This window comes from Spermophilus citellus (genome assembly GCF_964194105.1).
Source record: "Spermophilus citellus genome assembly, chromosome: 8".
Taxonomy (NCBI): Eukaryota; Metazoa; Chordata; class Mammalia; order Rodentia; family Sciuridae; genus Spermophilus; species Spermophilus citellus.
The window spans coordinates 3,552,791-3,572,496 of record NC_138189.1 but is presented as its reverse complement, the minus strand read 5'-3'; the positions used below and the strand labels follow the sequence as shown (position 1 = coordinate 3,572,496).

At 50.0% G+C, this 19,706-nt stretch overlaps 1 protein-coding gene across 1 annotated transcript in view; it reads right to left on the bottom strand.

Annotated features, from left to right (window-relative positions):
* AFAP1 (actin filament associated protein 1) overlaps positions 1-19,706 on the bottom strand; it is a 130,420-nt gene that overhangs the window by 62,899 nt on the left and 47,815 nt on the right. Inside the window, exons 2-3 of the mRNA XM_081303130.1 lie at positions 9,009-9,137; positions 7,437-7,531 (exon numbers count right to left, since the gene is read on the bottom strand). Coding sequence (XP_081159256.1) covers positions 7,437-7,531; positions 9,009-9,135 — 222 coding nt within the window. The 5' untranslated portion in view covers positions 9,136-9,137. The remainder of the gene's footprint in view (positions 1-7,436; positions 7,532-9,008; positions 9,138-19,706) is intronic.

The window sequence follows — 19,706 nt, the reverse complement described above, 5'->3', positions numbered from 1 at the left end:
CCACACCAGACCATGGACCCCGCTCCTTCAGACCCTTGAAGATAGCTGCTCCCTTTCACCCGTCCTTGTTCCCAGACTGAACAGCGCCGACCCCTAGCGCTCTATCAGAAGCTGTGTCCCAGCCATCCTCCTCCTCCCACCCTGCCCAAACCCAGGGCCTTCACATCCTCCTGCACAGGCCACTGGGCATCAGGGTTAAGGCCAGGGTGGGAGGCCAGGCCAGAGTGAGATCCAGCGTGCTGTAGGACTTCAGTCAGGGAGCGTCTTTTGTCTGTGAAGGCAGGGTGCTCCAACTTCCTGGAGGATGGTGAGAGCCTCAGGTCCCTCAGTACCCCTCAGGCAGGGGCTGCATCATGGGTGCTGAGACAAACAGGCCTCTTACCTACAAAGGTCCGACTCTTCCTCAGAGCTGCAAGGCCAAGGTGAGGAAGGCCCGGACTCTCTTAATGAAGGGGATTCCCACACAGATACTGTTAGATATGGAAAATGGAAAGCCCCAAAATAGTGTGGCCTGGGAAACGGAGTGAAAAAGAAAGCCCCACAGGGATCGTTTTCATCCCTTCCAAGACAGTCTTCCCCAGGTGCTGGCCACAAGTGGGGAGAAGGTGTTCCACCTGACCTGGAGTAACAGGCTCTGGGAGGCACTCATCTCTTCCGAGACAAATCCTCTCCAGATGCTGGCCACAGACCCCCAACCCCCAAAACCCAAATTCCTGAGTGACCGCTCACTAAATCACCTCTCAGTATAACGTACGTAAGTCCACACTTACCTCCAGGAAAAGTGGGTCCCTCAGAGATGCGTCACCCTGTTCCTGAATGAAACTCCATTCCTGAATAGAGAGCTGGGCGACAGTGAAGTCTGCATCCAGCCCCGGCCCTTTGTGCTAACATAGTGCCATACGTTGGCATGGCCTTTTAAGAGACATCCTCTAGACCCAATAATTCCACCTCTAAAAACATATTGGTCATGTGAGGCAAAAAGTTGTAAGAAAGTCCAATAAAAGTTTTTGTCAAGATCCAAGAGCAATCTAAACGTGCACCCAAAGGAGAGCACCGAGCTGGGTGGCCTCGCTCACCGCAGGCGTGCAGGGGCCAGGCAGCCCACAGCGTTCACCTGAACACTTCTCGGACACTGCAGAACAAAAACACGACTCTTCTCGGCCCTTCCCTTGTGTGTTTCTGCTCATGTAGTACAAAGACAGAAGGCCACTCACCAAAAATGTTAACCAGCAGTGGCTCTTTGCTATGTGTGTCTGGACAGCTTGGTTTCCAACACACCATATGTTACCTTTAAATTCATTTAAAATATCAAACTATTTTCACTATGAAATAATACCCTTCAAATTACTCCCACAGAAGCACCCTCTCCTCCACTGCTGTACGCCGTTTCCCCTGGGACCCCTTGCAGGGTTCTGACACTTGAGCTTGTCAAGGTCAAATGGGGAGAACTGCAAAGAGGTGCCAACCTGCGCAGGCCACTGCATCCAGGGGAACTGATTCCTTCAGAGACCTTCCAGTAAGGTAGAGTCCACTGCAGTCATGATCAACGTGACTCTGAAAGGTCCCAAAGGGGGAAGGCAGGTTTCCAAAAGGGATCAGAGGACTTTAATTCTATATATTATAGTGACGGTAATCAAATTGTTTTTCTGGTTACAGTAAATAAAATCTACCAAAAGTAATGGCCAAAATTATATAATCTGAAATAAAAAAGAACTAGGGTTCAAATAAAACCCATCACACACCAGCAGCACCCCAAGGCAGCCATGCCAAACCCAGCTCCCCACACCTTGGGTCCGCCACGCTGCAAGGGAAATGGGACTGGGCTACAGTGATTGTCAGTGGACAACAAACGGCAAAAATGGTTTCAGCCCTAAGACCAAGGAGCGAGCAAACACTCTTCTTTGCAAAATACAGTCTCCGTGCAGATCCTGCCCATTCCAATCTGATCACTGATCTGCACTCCACACGGCACTTGGGTGCATGCTGGGAAGGCATTCCTCCATGTTTACTCTAGTTCTGTTTATGCATGACAAGGAGTGACGGGCCCAGGTGGCATGTTCCCTCCCCTTCCTCTTCCACCAGTAGGTAGGCACTCAGAGGAAAGGCAGAGGGCCAGCGGGAATAGACTGCGTGTGGGACTCCGGCGGAGAGACTCTGAGATAAAGTGCTGCTAGGATTGCAGGTGGGGTGAGACCCGGAGGTTCTGAAAAGATGACGGAAAGGGAATGAGATGGCTCCCATCCCTGAAAGGCCCACATCTGGCTCCAAGGGCAAACAAGGGTTGCTCCTGCTTTAAGTCCCAGGCATCAGTCAGTGCTGCAACTCCCAGTGCTGGTTGTGTCACATCATCTCAAAGGGACTCCACCTCATCTGTCAACAGATAGCGAAGGTGCTGTGAAGCATGGGGTACAGCAAGAGTGAAGGGCAGCCACGGGGAGGCACCGGACTCCGTTGTTTCATGGGAAGTGGAATGGCGTGAGGGGATGGACCTGGTGCCTCATGGGGACTGATTTCATTTGGGGAGTCAGAGCTCTGGAGCTGGACAGTGGTGACGGTGGCACAGCAGTGTGAGTGTGCTTAATGCCATGAGCTGGGAACTCAAAATTTGTTATGAGGGCTGGGCGGTGGCTCAGTGGTAAAGCATAAAGCACTTGCCTGGCATGTGTGAGGCACTGGGTTCGATTCTCAGCACCACACATAAATAAACAAAATAAAGGTCCATCAGCAACTAAAACTATAAGAAAAAAAACTTGTTAAGATGTCAAACTCATGCTATGTCCGCTCTATAAAAACAAACTCCACGGTATCTGCTGGCAGAGTGAGGCTTCCATGGTACATGAGCCCTGGCTCTGAACTATATCGAAGATTTGGACTGTGCCCGCCGCTCTGCACACCCGCAACCTGCCGCTCTGCACGCTGCCCAACTTATCAAGCGGGCGTTTCAGGAAGCCTGGTCCAGTAGCACATGTGCGGCCACACAGCCCCAAGGAGCCTGCCCGCTCTCCCCTCCTCCATCAGGAGGGTGGAAGGTGTCCCTGCTTTTAGACTAGTGCTATTTGGAAGGCAAGGAAGCAAGGCAGAAAGGAGCCCTAGTGTAAGGGCTGCTGAGCTCTGGTGGTGCGGCCATCAGCACAGCGAGCCATCTGCAGGGAACTGCTCGCTTTCCCCACGAGCTCTCAGCACTGAGGGTGTAGGAGGGACATCAGTTTGAGCCACACAATTCTCAGAGTCAGTCAAAAAAATCTTTTGGCAAACACAGCTCTTCCAGAAAGGGTTTTATCACACTTTACCCATTTAGCCTATCGCAGTCCACGTGAAGACTAAGAGGCCACAGTGGAGTGGTACACAACGTGGCCTCAGGAGAAGCCACAATCCCACAACACACGCGCTTGCCCTCTCAGAAGCCCTCCACAGACATGCTTACAGTGCAGAAGCCTCCCGTGCACAGAGGACACCTCAGGCTGCCTGCAGGTCTCCTCCAAAGGCCACCTGGGCACACGCAGATATTCCCTTGTTTCTAAAAGCATCACTCGTCTCAAAACCGGCCTCCCACGCGCCCTGCCCTTGAGCTGTAGGCAGCATGCCCTGTGTGCTATGCCATGTGAGAAACAGAAGCCCAAGGAGCGTGCCATCCCCAGCAGCTGGAGGCTGAGCTGAACCGCAGCAGTGTCAAGACAGCGCCCAGCTGCACACACACCACCAGCACCCGTGGGGACAGAGACGTGACCAATGATCACAACTCCCAATGCATTTGTACCCAAGGACACCGATAAGGCACTGCCCATATAATACACGCCACCGGGGTGAGCGCCAGACACAGCAGTGTTCCCAGGCCCAGGAGATAATTTATAGTCAGAAAAACCAGACACCAAAAAGAAGTCTCCAATGGCTTGCTTGGCTTCTGTGACAGATTCCACACTTTTCTGTGTAGCCCGCCTGCCTAGACTGCCATCACCCAGACACATCCCTTCCCCAGCAGTCCAGGTGTCTGCAGTGCTCCAGGACATCTGCTTCATGACGGGACTCCTCTGCCTAGCACACCTCCTCCCAACCATGGCACCTGAAAGTCAGTCTGCCAGGAGCAAGGAGCATGGCCAAAAGCCAGTCCCCCAGGCAAACTTCACTTCCTGGATGGCGACTTACCTGCCCAATGTCACACTCACTGGAAACCCTCCAAAAAATGTAGCAGAGCTGCCCTAACCAACCCCTGACCGACTCTCTGGGCTGCCCGATGTCCTCCAGGCCCTCTGCAGCACGCCCTGCTGGGGTCCATAAAATGCCAACACTCACAGCCAACAGGCCCTCCTAAAGCGCCTATGGGACAGCCCCTCAGGACAGCAATGGACCTAACAAGCCTGGTGGACTCTTTAATATTGTATCACTGTAACTATTTATTTCATTATTATGTAAACAAACAAAAATTAGCACAGAAGGGCTGACAATTCTCTGAGATGCTCTCAAAAGATCTGTCAAGACAAACTGAAAACAGAAACTATCCCATGTCCACCGTGAATGAGCAGACCACACTCACAGAATTCCAGGGGCCCTCCGAGTCGGCTTTCTATCACTGTGACACCACAGTTCACATAATGAACTCACAGAGCAAAGGCCCAGGTCTCTTGTGGTCTGGATGTGATGCAGGGTATTCAGAGGTGAGGCCACTGATCGTGCTAGCTGCAGCCTCATTAGCCCAGGCTCGTCTGAATGAGTGTTGGGTGGTACCGGTGGTAGGTGGGCCTGGATGGGGGAGTGGGTCCCTGGGGTTGGTCCTGGAAGGGTGGCCCTTCCCCTCTCTGCTTCCTGCTCCATCATGAGCTGAGCAGCTTTCCTCTGCTGGCCCTTCCCCCAGGACACGCTGCCCAGCCCTGGGACCAGAGCAATAGAGCCAGCCATTTATGGACTGAGACCTCTGAGACCATGAGCCCAACTACACTTTTCCTCCTCCACGTGGCTTTTGTCAACTCAGAAGCTGACTAAAGCGCAGCATTAGAGATTCCAGAGCGTGATGGGCAGACTGGTTGCTTTAGGCCTTTGGTGGGGCACCAGACACCTGCAGTGGGGAGCACACTGCTCACCCCATGGCAGGAGGCCAAAAGTGAGAGCGAGAGGGGGGTCCCACAATGCCCTCTGGGGGCATGACCCCAAGGACCTAAGGCCCTCCCATGAGGCCCTTGTCCTAAAGGTTCACAGCACTTCCCAAAGCACACTCCAGGGCCCAAGCTTTTAATGCTTGGGCCTTTGGGGGACACTTACCACATGAACTACAGCACGTTCTAGACTCAGATGGCATTATAAAGCTGGGGGTTACTAACGACATGAACACATGCACCAACTGTGCCGAAAAGCAGCGTGACCCAGGGAGTAGCCCCATGTTGGAAGAACGCAGCTCTTGACCTACACCAAATACAATCTCCTCACAGCAAGCAACAGCCTCTCCTGGGTGTCAAATAAAAACTCTCGATTCCCAGGTACGAGGAGCCACCAGGGAAAACTGCCCGTTGCTCAAATTGTTACTCAAAAGTTACTTATTTAAAATTAAAATATTGAAATCATGTTAGTATCTTCAAAATTTATCAGAACATATTTTGTTAACCAACTACTGCTAAACAACTATGAGAAGGAGGGCTTCTCTCTACCTTCAGCCAGGCCAATCTGCCACAGCCATTCGGCAGCCAAAGCCAGGGTGTGTCGGGTGCACCCAGGGCTATATTGCCTAGGCTTGTGTCACTCCACCATGGTGACACAATGACAAAATCCCCTAACGACACATTTCTCATATTGTAGCCCTACTGTTAAGTGACCTGTAACTTCATCATCTTCTTTTTTTGTGTGCTGATGGGATCAAATCCAGGGCCTCGTGCATACTAGGTAAGCACTCTACCACTGAGCCTCACCCCCGGCCCTTTAATTTTTTAAAGTTGCTGAGGTTGGCCTTCAACTTATGACCCTCCAGCCTCAGTCTCCCAAGCACCATGGCACTCAGCAGGAATCTGCACTTTTACAAGATACCCAGGGGTGCTATGACTTCAAAAGTGTTGTCCTAAACAGCAGTGGCTTGTCCAGGACTGAGTGGCTGCCAGGCCTACAGCTGACCCCAGGAGAGCACCGCTGAGAGGGCTGGGTCTGGACTCACAAGACGAGGCCGTGACTCTGCTTTTCCTAGGAATATGGCCTTCAGTAGGCCATCATCACTGCACCTCCACCTCCTCTCCTGGGCGATGGCACACATCCTCCACACGAAGAGTGCTTCAGGGCTCTGTGAAGGCTGGCTATGAAGACCAAGGAGGCAAGGCGGCCCTCATCTGTGGCCTAACTTACTGCAGCTTCAGCTACTTACAGTCATTCTTGGTCCAAAACTATTGTGAGAAGCTCCAGAATTAAACAAGTCATAACTTTTAATTAACTTTTGTCACAGCACAGTGTCGTGACTACTCCACTTCATCACCAGTTATTGGTGTTGACTATGCTTAACTTATAAACGACCTGGGCATGTGTGCACAGAAAACAGCACAGCCTGGGAGGGGTGTGGCTGCTGGGGGGCTTTGGCACCCCGTGGGCCTAGGAGGCACCCTGTAGATGGGGGACACAGAATGGGACACAGGTGACGTGGGAGCCACGTCGGAACCCAGTAAGTACTGCGAAGGTGACCGGTGGGCACCCCCAGACTGGCCCACTGCAGGCCAGGCAGAGACAGAGGTGTGTGGGACACGGTCCTGCCTTTCCCTGGCGCACACCCTGACAGGGAGAGCACTGGGTGAGTCCTCCCAAGAGCATATACAGAAAGCGGATTGATGAGTGACCAATTTTGCCCTGACTTTGAAAGTCTAACTGTCCTGACTAAGCAAGTGAGAGAACCATGAAATGCAGAAAATGGTGAAGGACAGAAAAACCTGCGTATGTGAGTCTCCCCAGGTGGGGAAAGGCCAAGGAGCGAAGAAAGGGACCAAACAGATTTCAAATATGTAAAACCACACAAAATACACATTCTAGAGAGTGCTCTTATTTTTCCCTCTTAAAAAAATATTGAACACTATATCTCAGAAGATGCTTAGCGATGAATACTCAAGTTCCAGGCTAAGGCATTCAGGGTTAACCCAGAAAGAAGGTCAAGTCTTTAGGCTCTGCTGGTGTGTTTTGCCTGCCAAATCCTCGTTTTTCTGGGGTTTTTTGTTTGTTTTGTTTTCTTAATTTGCTTTAAGAACAGATTCCCAAGAACTTGTAGCTTCAGCAATCTGCAAAGAAACACCACTGTCCTCTGGGATGGCTATACTGAAGGGACTCCCCACAGCTGCACAGCAGCACTGGGCCTAGAAACAAACAGGCATGCCTCGAGCAAAGCAAGGCCTCGGATCTGGGCTTCCACCACCACATGCCCTGGGGCTTAAGGGCAACCAGACCCCCAGGGATCCAGGGACCAGTGCAAAAGTATCACTCACCAGCCAGGGCTGAGGAATCTCTGGCAGAGGCATCTGAGGGGGTGCTGGCAGGCTGCTGGCCTCTTGCTTCTGAGCATGATCCTTCACTTCAAAACCTGCAAGTATTAACCAAACCCACAGAGCTGAAGGAAGAGGAGCAGGGGGCCTCTAGCAGCTATCCTTCCCCAATCCCACATCAAACACTCTGCAAACGCTAGGCTCTCTTAAGTTCTTACAACACTCCTACAGGTCAGTACATCTTTCTCTATTTTACCAGTGAAGAATCTATGGGGAGGAGGAGGGGGGAAGGGGAAAGAAGGGGAGGGGAGAGGAAGTGAGGGAAGGGGAAAGAGACAATCTCTACCACACACACACACACACACAAAAATCAATAAATGGGTTTTTAAAAAGTTTTTAAAGAGCTGAAGAAAGAATTAGTGAAGTGGAAAATATCAGCAGACGCATCCTAAAGGAGCACGCGAGACAGGGCGGGAAGCATGTCTGCACCCACCATCAACCAGGTCGCCACACCATGCACGTTCAGTGTGCTGGCAGATCCGCCACCTTCCTGACTGGCAAGGCAAGCTCTAATTGCCAGGCCATGGCTTCACAGACCAAACACCAAGACACTGCATACCTGCAATGGTCTGCACACATCTCTATAAGGAAGTGTAAAGGAAAGACCCCTACATCTCCTCCGGCTCTGGACCTCCAAAATCCTAACCTGGTGTCCTCAGGAGGGCCTCTGCCACGCTTGTCTCTCACTGGCCTCATTGGATTCTCCTCTTCAGTGCCTTCCTAATGCTACAACGATCCCCAACATCCCTGTAGGCCTCCTCGGTCCTATTTTTCTGTCTTACCCATTTTCAGAAAAGTTCACACAGTCCTCAGGCCTGAGGCTACTAGCTGAGGAGGGGCTGTCCTGCAGCCCTGGCCCTGGGCTGGCATCTGGGAACATGGATTTCAGGTGTGTTCCCTGACTGGTAATGCTGGTTGTGGTGCCTAGGCTGCTCGTGCAAACAGCGGGGCTTCTGCTGTACACCTGCTTTCATGAGAATCTGGAGTTCTGGAGGTGCGGGAGGTGCCTACACCCCTGAGCCCGAGTCTCTACGCTGCTTCCCTGAACAGAAACAGCACAGGCTGCCGCACTTGTGCTGTTGAGTCTGCTCTGGGTGACCCTCGCAGGAGGGGGAGCACACACAAGCCCCCGTGTGGGTTCCCAGAGCTGTGTGGGGGTCTCTTCCCCTCCTTCAGGCAGGGCCAGTCTCTTCTCTGCCGTGTGATATGCCCTGGGCATGAACAAGTACCACTATGTGCTAGTCCCGAGTGTACTTCCAGCTAATGTTGGGGTGCTCTGGTGCTCTAGCACACCCATGATTCTACTGACTCCTAAAGGCTTAATCTTTCTATACCCAGAGGTCAGAAGGAGATGGATGTGCCAGGTGCAGTGGATGAATAACTTGGGAAAATTTGGTGAATAAACAACTTTCACAGGTTACTGGACAAGGGAATGCCCTTCAGAGGAAGCAGAATTAAAGTGATGTCAGAGCCAAAAGAGCCTGGGAAGCGGGCAACGAGGTTGGACGTGACTACCTTTGGGCGACTGGATCCGCAGCAGGATGTTGGTCAGTGCAGCCTTCTTCTCCCTGACAGTTGCAGTGAGATACTCATGGTCCAGGAGTTCAAGAAAGAGGCGAAGTTCCACTATTAACTCTTCCATTGCTGGAAACCAAGGAGAGAGCAGGAAGAATCTCATTAGGCCCATTGATTTGCAAATGCCGAAACAGGAAGCTAAGCTTCACTTGGAGCTGCTGTCCTTGGCTTGGTGGCCATGGAATGCACACCCCAACATGAGAGGCAAGTGTGCTGGAGCCAGGGACAACAGATTCACGCACCATCCTCTTTACAAAGGCCTCACTCCTTCCCTTTTGCTTTCAGGCACCAAAACTCAGCTGGGAAAAGTGCCAAAGCTGGCTGCCAATAGATGGTGTTGTACCCAAAAGCTTGTGACTCTGCATGGGTGTTGGCATGTGATATTAAATTTCAATGGCAAGGAGGAGATGGGAGATTAAAATGCCGAAGCATTCGAGTAAGCATTCGAGTAAGCATGGCACGGCTTCAGAAGCACACCAGCCTCTGTGCCGCGGGCTGGCTCCACTGCCAGGACGCCAGTGAGCACGTTCCACCCCACAGCAAGGGAGGCTGATGCCCGGGGATCCCACCATCTCTCTCCTCAGATGTCCACAGCCACTTATGCCCGCAGCTGTAACTGACGGTGTGAACCTGGGGAACTGCAAACCCTGCTGGGGGTCCTCATGTCCACACTATCTCTCAACACTGGGGCCTTCCCAGCCTCTTCTACAAACCTGAGAAAAAGGGCAAAGCCACTAGAACCTGAGCACCAACATGCCAGCACCCACAGGACTCTCCACAGGTGAACAAGGGCCACTCTAAGGTGTACTTGATGCTGACTGTGTGGTAGAACCACTGCTTCTATTAAGTCTCAGCCCTTGAGGCCACCCCCCTCTCCCATCCTGTCAAATAAGTGACGCTCCTGCAGACGGAAGCAGGCTGGCGTTTGGAAAATTCACTAGCGCAACCACTGGATTGGGAGCCTCCTTATGCCACTGCTTTCATGTAGCTTGAAAGAATGAATGACAGGCCAGCTATGACTATCCAGACTTGAGCACCTGGCAGACACGTCCTCAGAAAGGAGCAGAGCGGGCTGGGCTGTGGCTCAGTGGTAGAGAACTTGCCTAGCAGGGGGGAGGCACTGGGTTTGATCCTCAGCACCAAATATAAATAAATGAAGAAAATACAGGTCCATCAACAATGAAAATAAATAATAAATTTTATATATATATATATATATATATATATATATATATATATATATATATTTTTTTTTTTTTTTTTTAAGAAATAAGTAGAGTGCACTGTCACTTCAAGGTGGATGACTGACAGCATTTTTTCCCCAATGATAAAATTTGAGCTTCTAAGTGAAAATAAGAACTTTGGAAAGTGTGTATCCACCAGTGGAAGAGTTTGACCGTCTCCCTCTACCAAGAGCCTGTCCTGTCGGGATCAGGAGTGCCATCAACACACCTGAGTCTGCTGATGTTGCATAATGTAGTCTACCTCTGAGAGGTCTGCACAGATGTTCTAAAATCACATGTTGATAAAAGATCCACCATAAGTACCAAACAAACTGCAGCACCCAGCATGGCGGAGGAGAGCACAGCCCGGGCCTCCACCTGGCAGTTAGCTTTGGCCGTGCCACCTCGTGTGTGTCAGAATCGCCATTTTCTACAAAGGCTGTTGGAAGCCTCCTGTCCCCAACCACTCCTCTGAGCAAGACCAGGCTTCTCCATGATGATGCCTCGGGACAGTGTGGGTGAAGGAGAGGACCTAGAACGCAAGTGTCTCTACTAAGCCAGGGACAACCTGCTCAGAAGCCTGGAACCACAACGGCTCTTCTCATCTCGTTTTGGCAAATGCTGCTGCTTTTCATAAACATGTCTTAAATGTGTTACCGTGAAATGGGCTGATAGAGTTTAGTGAACTGATTAACATCTTAAAATGTGCCAGCTTTAAACGGTAATGTGATAAATGTCCACATTTTCACCTACACAAATAAAAGCTCTTTGGGGGTCTTCAAAATATATTTTCAGACTAATAAGTCTGTGAATTGCTAATGTAGGCAGTTTTTTCATTTCTTCATCCATTCACTCATTCAGCAAACATCCTGTGTCAGAAATACACATCATGCACCTTGACCGAGGAAAACATAATAAAAATGATTCACACAAACACCTACTCAAAGGGTTAAAATGGCCAGTCATTTTCAGGTTCTTTTTTAACCCTAATTTAAAAAGAACCTGACAATATCAAAATATCAGAAGAGGGTCTCAGAGTGCAATGCCTAACTTAGGTTCCTCATGGAGCTCCCACTGAGCACTCTGTGCAGACCTCTGTGAATCTCAGATTTTAACCATCCTGGGGTAGGGGTGCCCAAACCACACCCCTCTCCTTGGGGAACAGCTCCCAACAAGACCCCGCAAATCATCTCCCACGCAGCACGGCGGCTAGAATTAACTAAGCCTAAGCCAAGCTGTTCAACTGGATTCTCCCTCCTGTATGTTCCACCAGGGAACCAGAAAGGCCAGCCATATCAGGGTCCACAGAGCAGTGTGAGGACACGCACGCCAAAAAGGAGAGCCACCCCGGGAGGGAGAGACGCAGCCAACATCTCAGAAGTCAGCGTGCTGGGGCAGGAGACCCCTCGAGAGGAAGAATTGGGTGATGATGTGACTGGGCCCGCAGACTCTCCCACCCCACTGTCAGTTACCTGGGAAACTGAGATGTACTTGAGGTCCATTCATCTCCTTCTAGTAAATTCTCATTTCATCTTTTTATTGAGTGAATATGGAGTTAGCTTCTGTTTACCTGATATTGTCGCCAAAAGACACTCAAAACCAGTCACAGCATCTCAGGATGCAAAGTATCTCCCTGTCAGAGAGCTGTGACGGACAGAGAAGGGAACGCACAATAAACCACATTCCACACTTGGCCGTCCTTTTAATTCTTGCCCTGTATGTCGCACCTTCTTAGTAGACACCTATAAGGTTTATTTGGGTTTTGTGGTGTTTTGATATTCTCATGCAGTCTAGCAGTCTCATGCTTTGCTTATCTCCAAACACCTTCCTGCCGCCACGAGCTCAATCCGCACAGAAAGCACACAAAGGTTCCTGGACAGGGAAATGGTGTTTCCAGAGAGCTGCAGCATGAAGGCTCTGGGTCTGCCACCACAAGGGCACTTGTGCTGCCCAGCTCAGAGAGGACATAAACACTGCTGGGGTCAGGTGTCAAGGAACTACAGAAGCACAGCACTTCAGAGAGGAGCCGTCTGCAGGGCACAGAGACTTGGCAAAGGAGCAGGCAGCATGAGTGCCATGCAGGCCCCGCCTCCTGGGGAGCCCCAGCCAGCACAGGGGGAAGGCGATGGCATCGACTCCCAGGCACATGGGGAGAAGGCTGTCTAGAACATGCCCCAGCCTCCTGACCAATGGGCCCCTCCTCCAGGTGTAGGCAGCGGCTTGTAATGGAAGGCACGCCACTAACACGGCATGGCCACAGGTTTCCTTCCAATTCCTGTGAAGGAAACTGAATGATCAAATAGCTTTTAGAAAGACAACAGGTGAACAGGTGGAAACAGGGAGCCAACTGAGGATCAGGTCAAGGCAGGAAGACAGTGGGCTCACCCCTGACGGTCACTGCACAGTGAGGACGATGGCCCAGTTCTCAGCGCACTTCAGAGGAGAAAGTCCTTTAGCAGTGCAGGTACACGCAGAAATTCTGTCCAGAGAGGAGGCCACACCCACATTAGCACGGGACTGACTTGCAATGAAGCGCCCTGAATGGGATGGCTACTGTGACAGCTCCACAGAGGACCAACAAGGTCAGAAACTCCATGGCCTGACGTGAAGGAGGAAGGAAACCCCGACTGTGAGGCTGAGGAGGTGCGCCCCGCTCTTGAGGCAACCAGAAAAGAGCAGCGGATTTGGAAGCAGCTCCCTTCCATCGGCGACGTTCTCTGCTGGGGGACCCGCTCCCCATTTGCGCGCGCTCCAGCTCGCCCCTCACTCTGTCCGGGCACCGAGGCTCTCTGGCTTGGCTTTTCGTGTCTGACTTGAACCTTTCCTCAGACACCAGAGCCGAGGTATGGAGCCTCAGCTCCCCCTCTCCTGGACAGCCAGGGCTCACAAGGCCAGGGAAACCCAGGGACCCCCCACTTCCTGGTGCCACTCCCTGCCTTGGCTTTAGACAGGCATTTCTTCACCATCTACAGACGGAGAGGCTGAGACTACAATGACACCTGTGCCCAAGTCCACAGGGTTCAAGTCAAGAGCTTGCCTTCCACGACACAGCCTCTCACGCCGTGACAGTGACTCTCCAGTTTTGCTCACAGAGAACGAGGACACTAACTTCTCCAAGACGACATCTGAATAACCCATGTCCACCACATTTGGAAAGGCTATTGGCACAGTGACATCCTTCAAGACCACTGTCCAGCTGCACCCTACACCACCGTTGTCTAAACTCTTCTCATGGTAAAAACCAGAATCTTCCAGTTGGAAGAGGACTGGGCAGGACTCATCCAACTCTCCCAGTCACCTGTGAAAATCCAGTGCAGGGGAGCTGAAGAGGCTCCTGGAGGCCCTGGAGGCCCTGCCATCTGTGAAGCCCAGCCCCGGTCCGAAGGCTCTGCCTGCACAATCACAGACAGTTAAATTCTCATAGGCAAAATGCTCATTTGATCCTTACAATGTTATTACAGATGGCAGAAAGGGGAGCAACTGGCCGAGGCAGCAGGCTAAGAATGGGCACATCTGCATGGGAGCCCCTCACTGGGCCAACACCCCAGCCCAATACCTGCCACCTTATACTGCATTCAGACTGGGGTCAAGGACACAGGAATAACTGTCTTCCAGGAAAAGCATCTTCCCCAAATGCGCACAGCAAACAGAAGACCTGCCCTAGAACTCTCCCAGGCAACAGGGCAGCCACCGCAGGCGGCTCCATAGGTGCTCCAGCATCTCAACAGTGAGTCCTCCCCCAGCCAGAACCACTCAGCTCTCCCATACTGACCAGTGTCCTGCAAGTCCCAAACAAGAAGAGAACAAGTGAGCCAGAGAGAAGAAGAGACAAGAGCCCACACAGCCAGCACACCTGCTACGCCATCGGCCCCTGCTCTACCCAAAGCCAATCTGTGGCTTGGGCCAGGCCGTGAATTCATTTATTTCAAAAAAACAAATTAGATATGATTCACAGGACTCAAAACCCATTTTAAAGAAGTGTTACTCGTGTACATTAATGACCACATCATAGATTTGAAAACCAGAAGGGACCCTGGAGTTCTTGCCCTTATTTCATAAGTGCAGGGCCAGGCCAGAACCAAGGAGCCAGGGCCTCCACGCCCCAAGGGTTCCCTGCTCTGCGAGCTGTGCTCCCCCCCTACCCCCAGCAGGAGCAAGGCCACCAAGCCACTCTTTGGAACACAGAAAAACCCTACCCTACAAACATAAGGACAAAAGTCCACCGCTGTCTCTGAGAAGATGCAACTAAGTGCCAGGCCACTTCCCAGGTTTATGTCACTCAAGTTGTCCTTGGTGACAGGCTCTCAGGTGCACTCATCCACAGGTCAAGTGCCTTGGTACGACCAGGACAGCTGTTGGTGTCCTTTCCACTGACTGTACATTTTCACCTGAGCTCCTTCCCAGACAGCTCTTCCTTCACACTCTAACCCAGTGCAGAAACCCCAGAGCCCAGATCTCGGTGACATCCACTATCTGCTCCAGCATCTGCCTCCTGCGGATTCCCTGATGCCCTCTGCTCCCCCTGTGCTGTCCACCTGCCTGTCCCGGCTGGCTCCCCTGCCGGCCACCATGGAGCCTGGGCCTTCTCATCAAGGGGCCTCTGGTACCATCCCCACCTAAGCCAGGCCATCAGTCACCGCCCCCAGACTCACCTCCTCCCTGGCTCCTCGCCACCCTCTGCCTCCAGCCAGTGCTCTGGAGAAAAGACCCTCCCCATCTCCCATCTTGTCCCACTCCAAGCCCTCCTTCCTGGAATCCCGCTGCTCTGCCCTCCTTCAGCCCTCCTCACTTCCACAGCTCCCTGGGCAGCCCAGGCCTCCAGGGCATGGGACCTGCATTCAAACCCTAGCTGTGGGGCTTCCTAGTTGTGTGACCATGGGCAAATAAGCAATTCCCCCAAATTATCTCACCCTTAAAATAGGATGGTTGTTAGGAATCTCAGCATTGCAACAAGGATTCAATGAGCACACAGAACCAAGCATTTTGTCCAGTGGTTGCTATTATCATTAGTTTTAGCATGTTTTCATCTTAGCAAAACCCACTTTAAGACTTGGAATCCAAGAGTGCACCAAGTGGACAGAACCTACATACTTCCTACCTTCTAGGTCTATGGAGTCCTCAAACAGCCTCCACAGCAGGGCAAGTTGGGGAAGACTGTTCTACACAGCCCTTTGCAAATATAGTTCTTAAATAATTTTATTTTACTTATTTATTTTATGTGGTGCTGAGGATCGAACCCAGTGCCTCACGTTTGTGAGGCGAGTGCTCCACCACTGGGCTACAGCCCCAGCCTTGCAAATACATTTTTGAAATGAGGTAAAGTAGGTAATTTCATTGAAAAATTTACCAAATTGCTGTAGAACATTTACACAGATCAGTTTTCATAGAAGAAGCAGAGGAAGTTATCAAGGACTTGCTAGACAAAAAAAGAACCAAGCCCAGACAGTTTTACAGGAGATTATACAAACCCAACCACCATGGCTACTACAGAAATTTTTTCAGAGGATACAAATAAAAAATCTCCAAAGTCTTTCTCTTTCTACAGCAAACATAACAATGATGCCTTAATCCAAAGGCGATAGCATGGGGAAGAAAATCAAAACCCAATCTCACAAATACAATGCAAAAATCCTAAACCAAACCCTAGCAAATGGAACCCTACACAATATATCATATATTAACACGGCGTCTCAAGCACCAGGATTCATGCCAGGAACGTGAGAATTTGACACGTGAGCCCACTTACAGTCCCCCACGTCGGCACAGCAGATGCCACGCAATTTGCTCCACAGACCACACACAAGCCTTCCACAGAATCCAACACCTTCAGTATTCTTCAGAGATGAGATTGGAACTGATAAGACAGTTCTACAGCTTGACAGAATGTGTACGAACGTTAACATGAAAAAAGAAACAGGACATGTTCATGAGGGAACACCTCAGGGGTCCCAGGAGGGAGACCAAGTGGAGGAGTCCCAGGTCCCCTCCTCCAGCACTGCGCTGCCAGGACAGGCTAGTGCACCTACGTGACACGCTTGGGGCTAAAAGTATTTCAGACTTCACAATTTCTCAGATTAGGAAATATCCATGTAGACTTTCTCAATTAAGTAAGCCCAATCAAAAAACCAAACATCTGAAACCTTTTGAACGTGATGCTGCACTCAAAAAGTCGTGGATGTTGGGGCATCTTGAAGTTTCTATTTTCAGATTAGGGGTGCTCATCCGTATTAGCCAGTGACATTAGAAAAGAGAAAACAGAACCTTGAAAACACAAAAAAAGTGAAATTACTTGCAGCTACTGTTAAAGTATACCTGGGAACCAAGAAAATCAATAACAATACCAAAAAGGATGATAAAAAATGTAATAAAGTAGCAGAAAATATGAGAAGTAAGTTGTCCATGTCTGTTCTCTATCAAACATAAACTGCTTGAAGATACAATGGAAGATCATATTTATAAGGCAATAAAAAGTGAAGTACTGGTTGGGGCTGTAGCTCAGTGGCAGAATGCTTGCCTAGCCTGGGTGAGGCACTGGGTTTGAGTCTCAGCACCACATAAAATAAATAAATTAATGAACTGTGTCCATCTACAACTTTAAAAAGTTTTTTTTTAAGTACTTACTTAAAATAATTTTGCAAGAAATGTGCAAAACTTACAAGGGAAACTTGAACCACTCCTGAAAGACAAAAAAGTGAACCAAAATGAACAGTCATCCTTGCCTTTGGGTGGGACAACATAACACAGAAAGCTGTCAGTTCTCCCCAGGTTAGCAAATGCAGTTAGTGCCATTCCAACAAATCCACCAGCAAGCTCTGCTTTGTTTTGTTTTGTTTCTGGAATTAAACAAATTGGACAGTGAAGAGGACCCAGGCCCTCAGTCTGTTAAAAGGTGACAGCAAGGCTCTACCATTACAACGGCACCGGGGCGCAGACTCCCGGTTGGATTGGTCTATTGGAAGACAAAGTCCAGATATGGACCCAAGTGCATGTGGAAACACAGCGTGTGATTAAAAGGCAGTGCCTCAAAATCAATGAAAAAGATGACAACTTCATAGTTGGGATTAGTAGCCCCAAATGGTAGCCACTTTTAAAAAAGTAAAATCCCATCAAGAGATGAGCAGATAAAGACATTGTGATAGATATACAAAAGGAGCTCCATTATGTCATCTGCAGGAAAATGGATAGAAATAGAGACCATGATTTTTCAACAGAATAAGTGAGACACAGAGAGAAAAGTATGCTATGTTTTCTCTCATCTGTGGAAGATACAGGGGAAAAACAGAAGCCCTAAAGATAGAGGAGACCATCAGGGTGGAGGGAGGAGGCGGGCTGAAGTGGCGGAGCTGAGCTGTGGCCTGTGTGGACTGCAGTGCCATGGTCCCGCCCTCTGTATAGCTGAGATGCCCCAGTAAAAAGTACCCACTGCTGTCTCTCCACATTTGTGCTGTAATTCCTGATTTAAGTAGTGTGCTAATAAATAACTCGTACTATGAAAAAAGATAAAATTGAGTACATAACGTACATAATGTGCCAAGAAAAAAAAAGATATTTGAGAATCTGAATATAAACCATGAAACTACCCAAGTCCTAGAAGAAATGGCAGAAGAATTCTTTCACAACCTGAGTGTGAGGAACGACTGGCCAGCTGGGGCCAGAGGCACATGCAAAGAGAAGAGGATCACCCTCCCACAGAGCAGGGAGCTGAGTTCCCTGCGCCCACCCCCACCCAGCACCCACCTGCTCGTCATGCCAACTTCCATGCCCACCTGGGCCCTCCCTGCCCCTCCTGCAGGTGTGAGGCTCTGAACACCACCTGCTGTCAGAGAACCTCTTCCCTTGTGCTGTCATTTCCAAGGACTTCTCCCAGCCCCCCATCAGAACCCCAACTCACCAGCCCTGGTTGTGTCAGAGGTGTATCTCTTTGCACTCCTGCTGGGCTGCACACCATGGCAGTTCTGAACAACTCTGTTCCACGCCCATCCTGCTTGTTCTGCCCACAGCCCTGCACATGCTCCAGCCTGCCTGTGTGATCCCTGTCTCGTCCCCAGCTCTTTCACCTGGCTCTCCATGGCAACCGGATGCCCATGTGCACTGTGCTGAGGGGCCCCTGTGTCTAACTCCTCCACTGGACAGGGGCAGAAGGTGATTGCCGCCTGGCACGCCATGTATGTGTGGTGAATTAATTCACTTCTGTGTGGCTAGTTCTCCATAACACAAAATTCCTGAGGTTTGTCTTAAAGAGAAGACTGCAGAGATGACAGATCGTCCTCTCACAGTAACTCTATCTCCTGTGACCTCTCACAACACACTGGTGAAAAAGACCAACTTTCTTTTCTCAAGCAGTTGACCCCCACCTGTCCAGAGGCCTTCCCTGATGAGCAGACCAGGCGTCGCCCACGGGTACAGAACCATGCAAGTTAGGCGGCTGACGCCCAAGCCAGCGCTGCATATTTTCCCTTACAGGGTTACAGTCCAGGCTCCCCTCAGGCTCTTCCAAATATTTCCACAGGCCTCTGTAGATAATCTATGGTTAACATTTTTTTCTGTGCTAGGGATCTGCAGATAATCTAAATACTTAAAGGTTGATCTAAAAAATCTCAGCAATGCAACCTAGCTTTAGATGCTGCCCGGTAGGAAGTCCCCCTGGGGCTGCAAAGAGGCTCTTTTAAAATGGAGATACCACTGCCTGAAAGACTAGAGAACTATATTTTCCTGGCTTCTAGTTCTCTAATCTATGACGAGCTTTCTGCCCCACAGGCCTGCAGTGAAGATCCAGGCTGAAACCAAAGCCTGGGGCTCCATGCTTATCAGCATAAATGTCACTGGAACCTGAGAAGAGCAAGGTCCATGCACTCTCCAGGTGGTCCCAGCATGGACTGAAGTTGATCTTCCAAAGATCTACCAGGATCCCAAAGGAAAGGCAAGAGAGTCCTAAGACAAAGGGGGACAGAAACTCGAGTGGTAAAATACTGTTTTATTTAGAGAGTTTACAGGGAGGTGCAAGAAATCTCCAGGAAAAATTCTAGGCCCAAGGACAGGGAAGAAAAATGGAAAGCAGAGGCCCTTCCCATGTCTGAGTCACATTGTAAAAATCTGTGACAGGTTCTTTTTTAATTTCTAAAAGGTTAAATCTGATAGTTCTTTTGTTCCCTACCTGTAGGGATTTAATATCTGCTAAGAAGCTACAAACTCCTTTTTTCCTATCTGTTTGTACATGTCTGTGCACACCTGTTTACTGTGTGCTGTGTCGACATATGTGTTTACGTCTGTATCATTTACGTGGTACCAAACTTAGATATAAATAAGCAGTCATAAATTTTAAAAAAGAAAGAAAAAGGAATAAATCCAGATGCCTGTTCACATGAAATTGGTTACATAGATATGAGTAAAGATGTCTTTAAGATTACTAACCCAC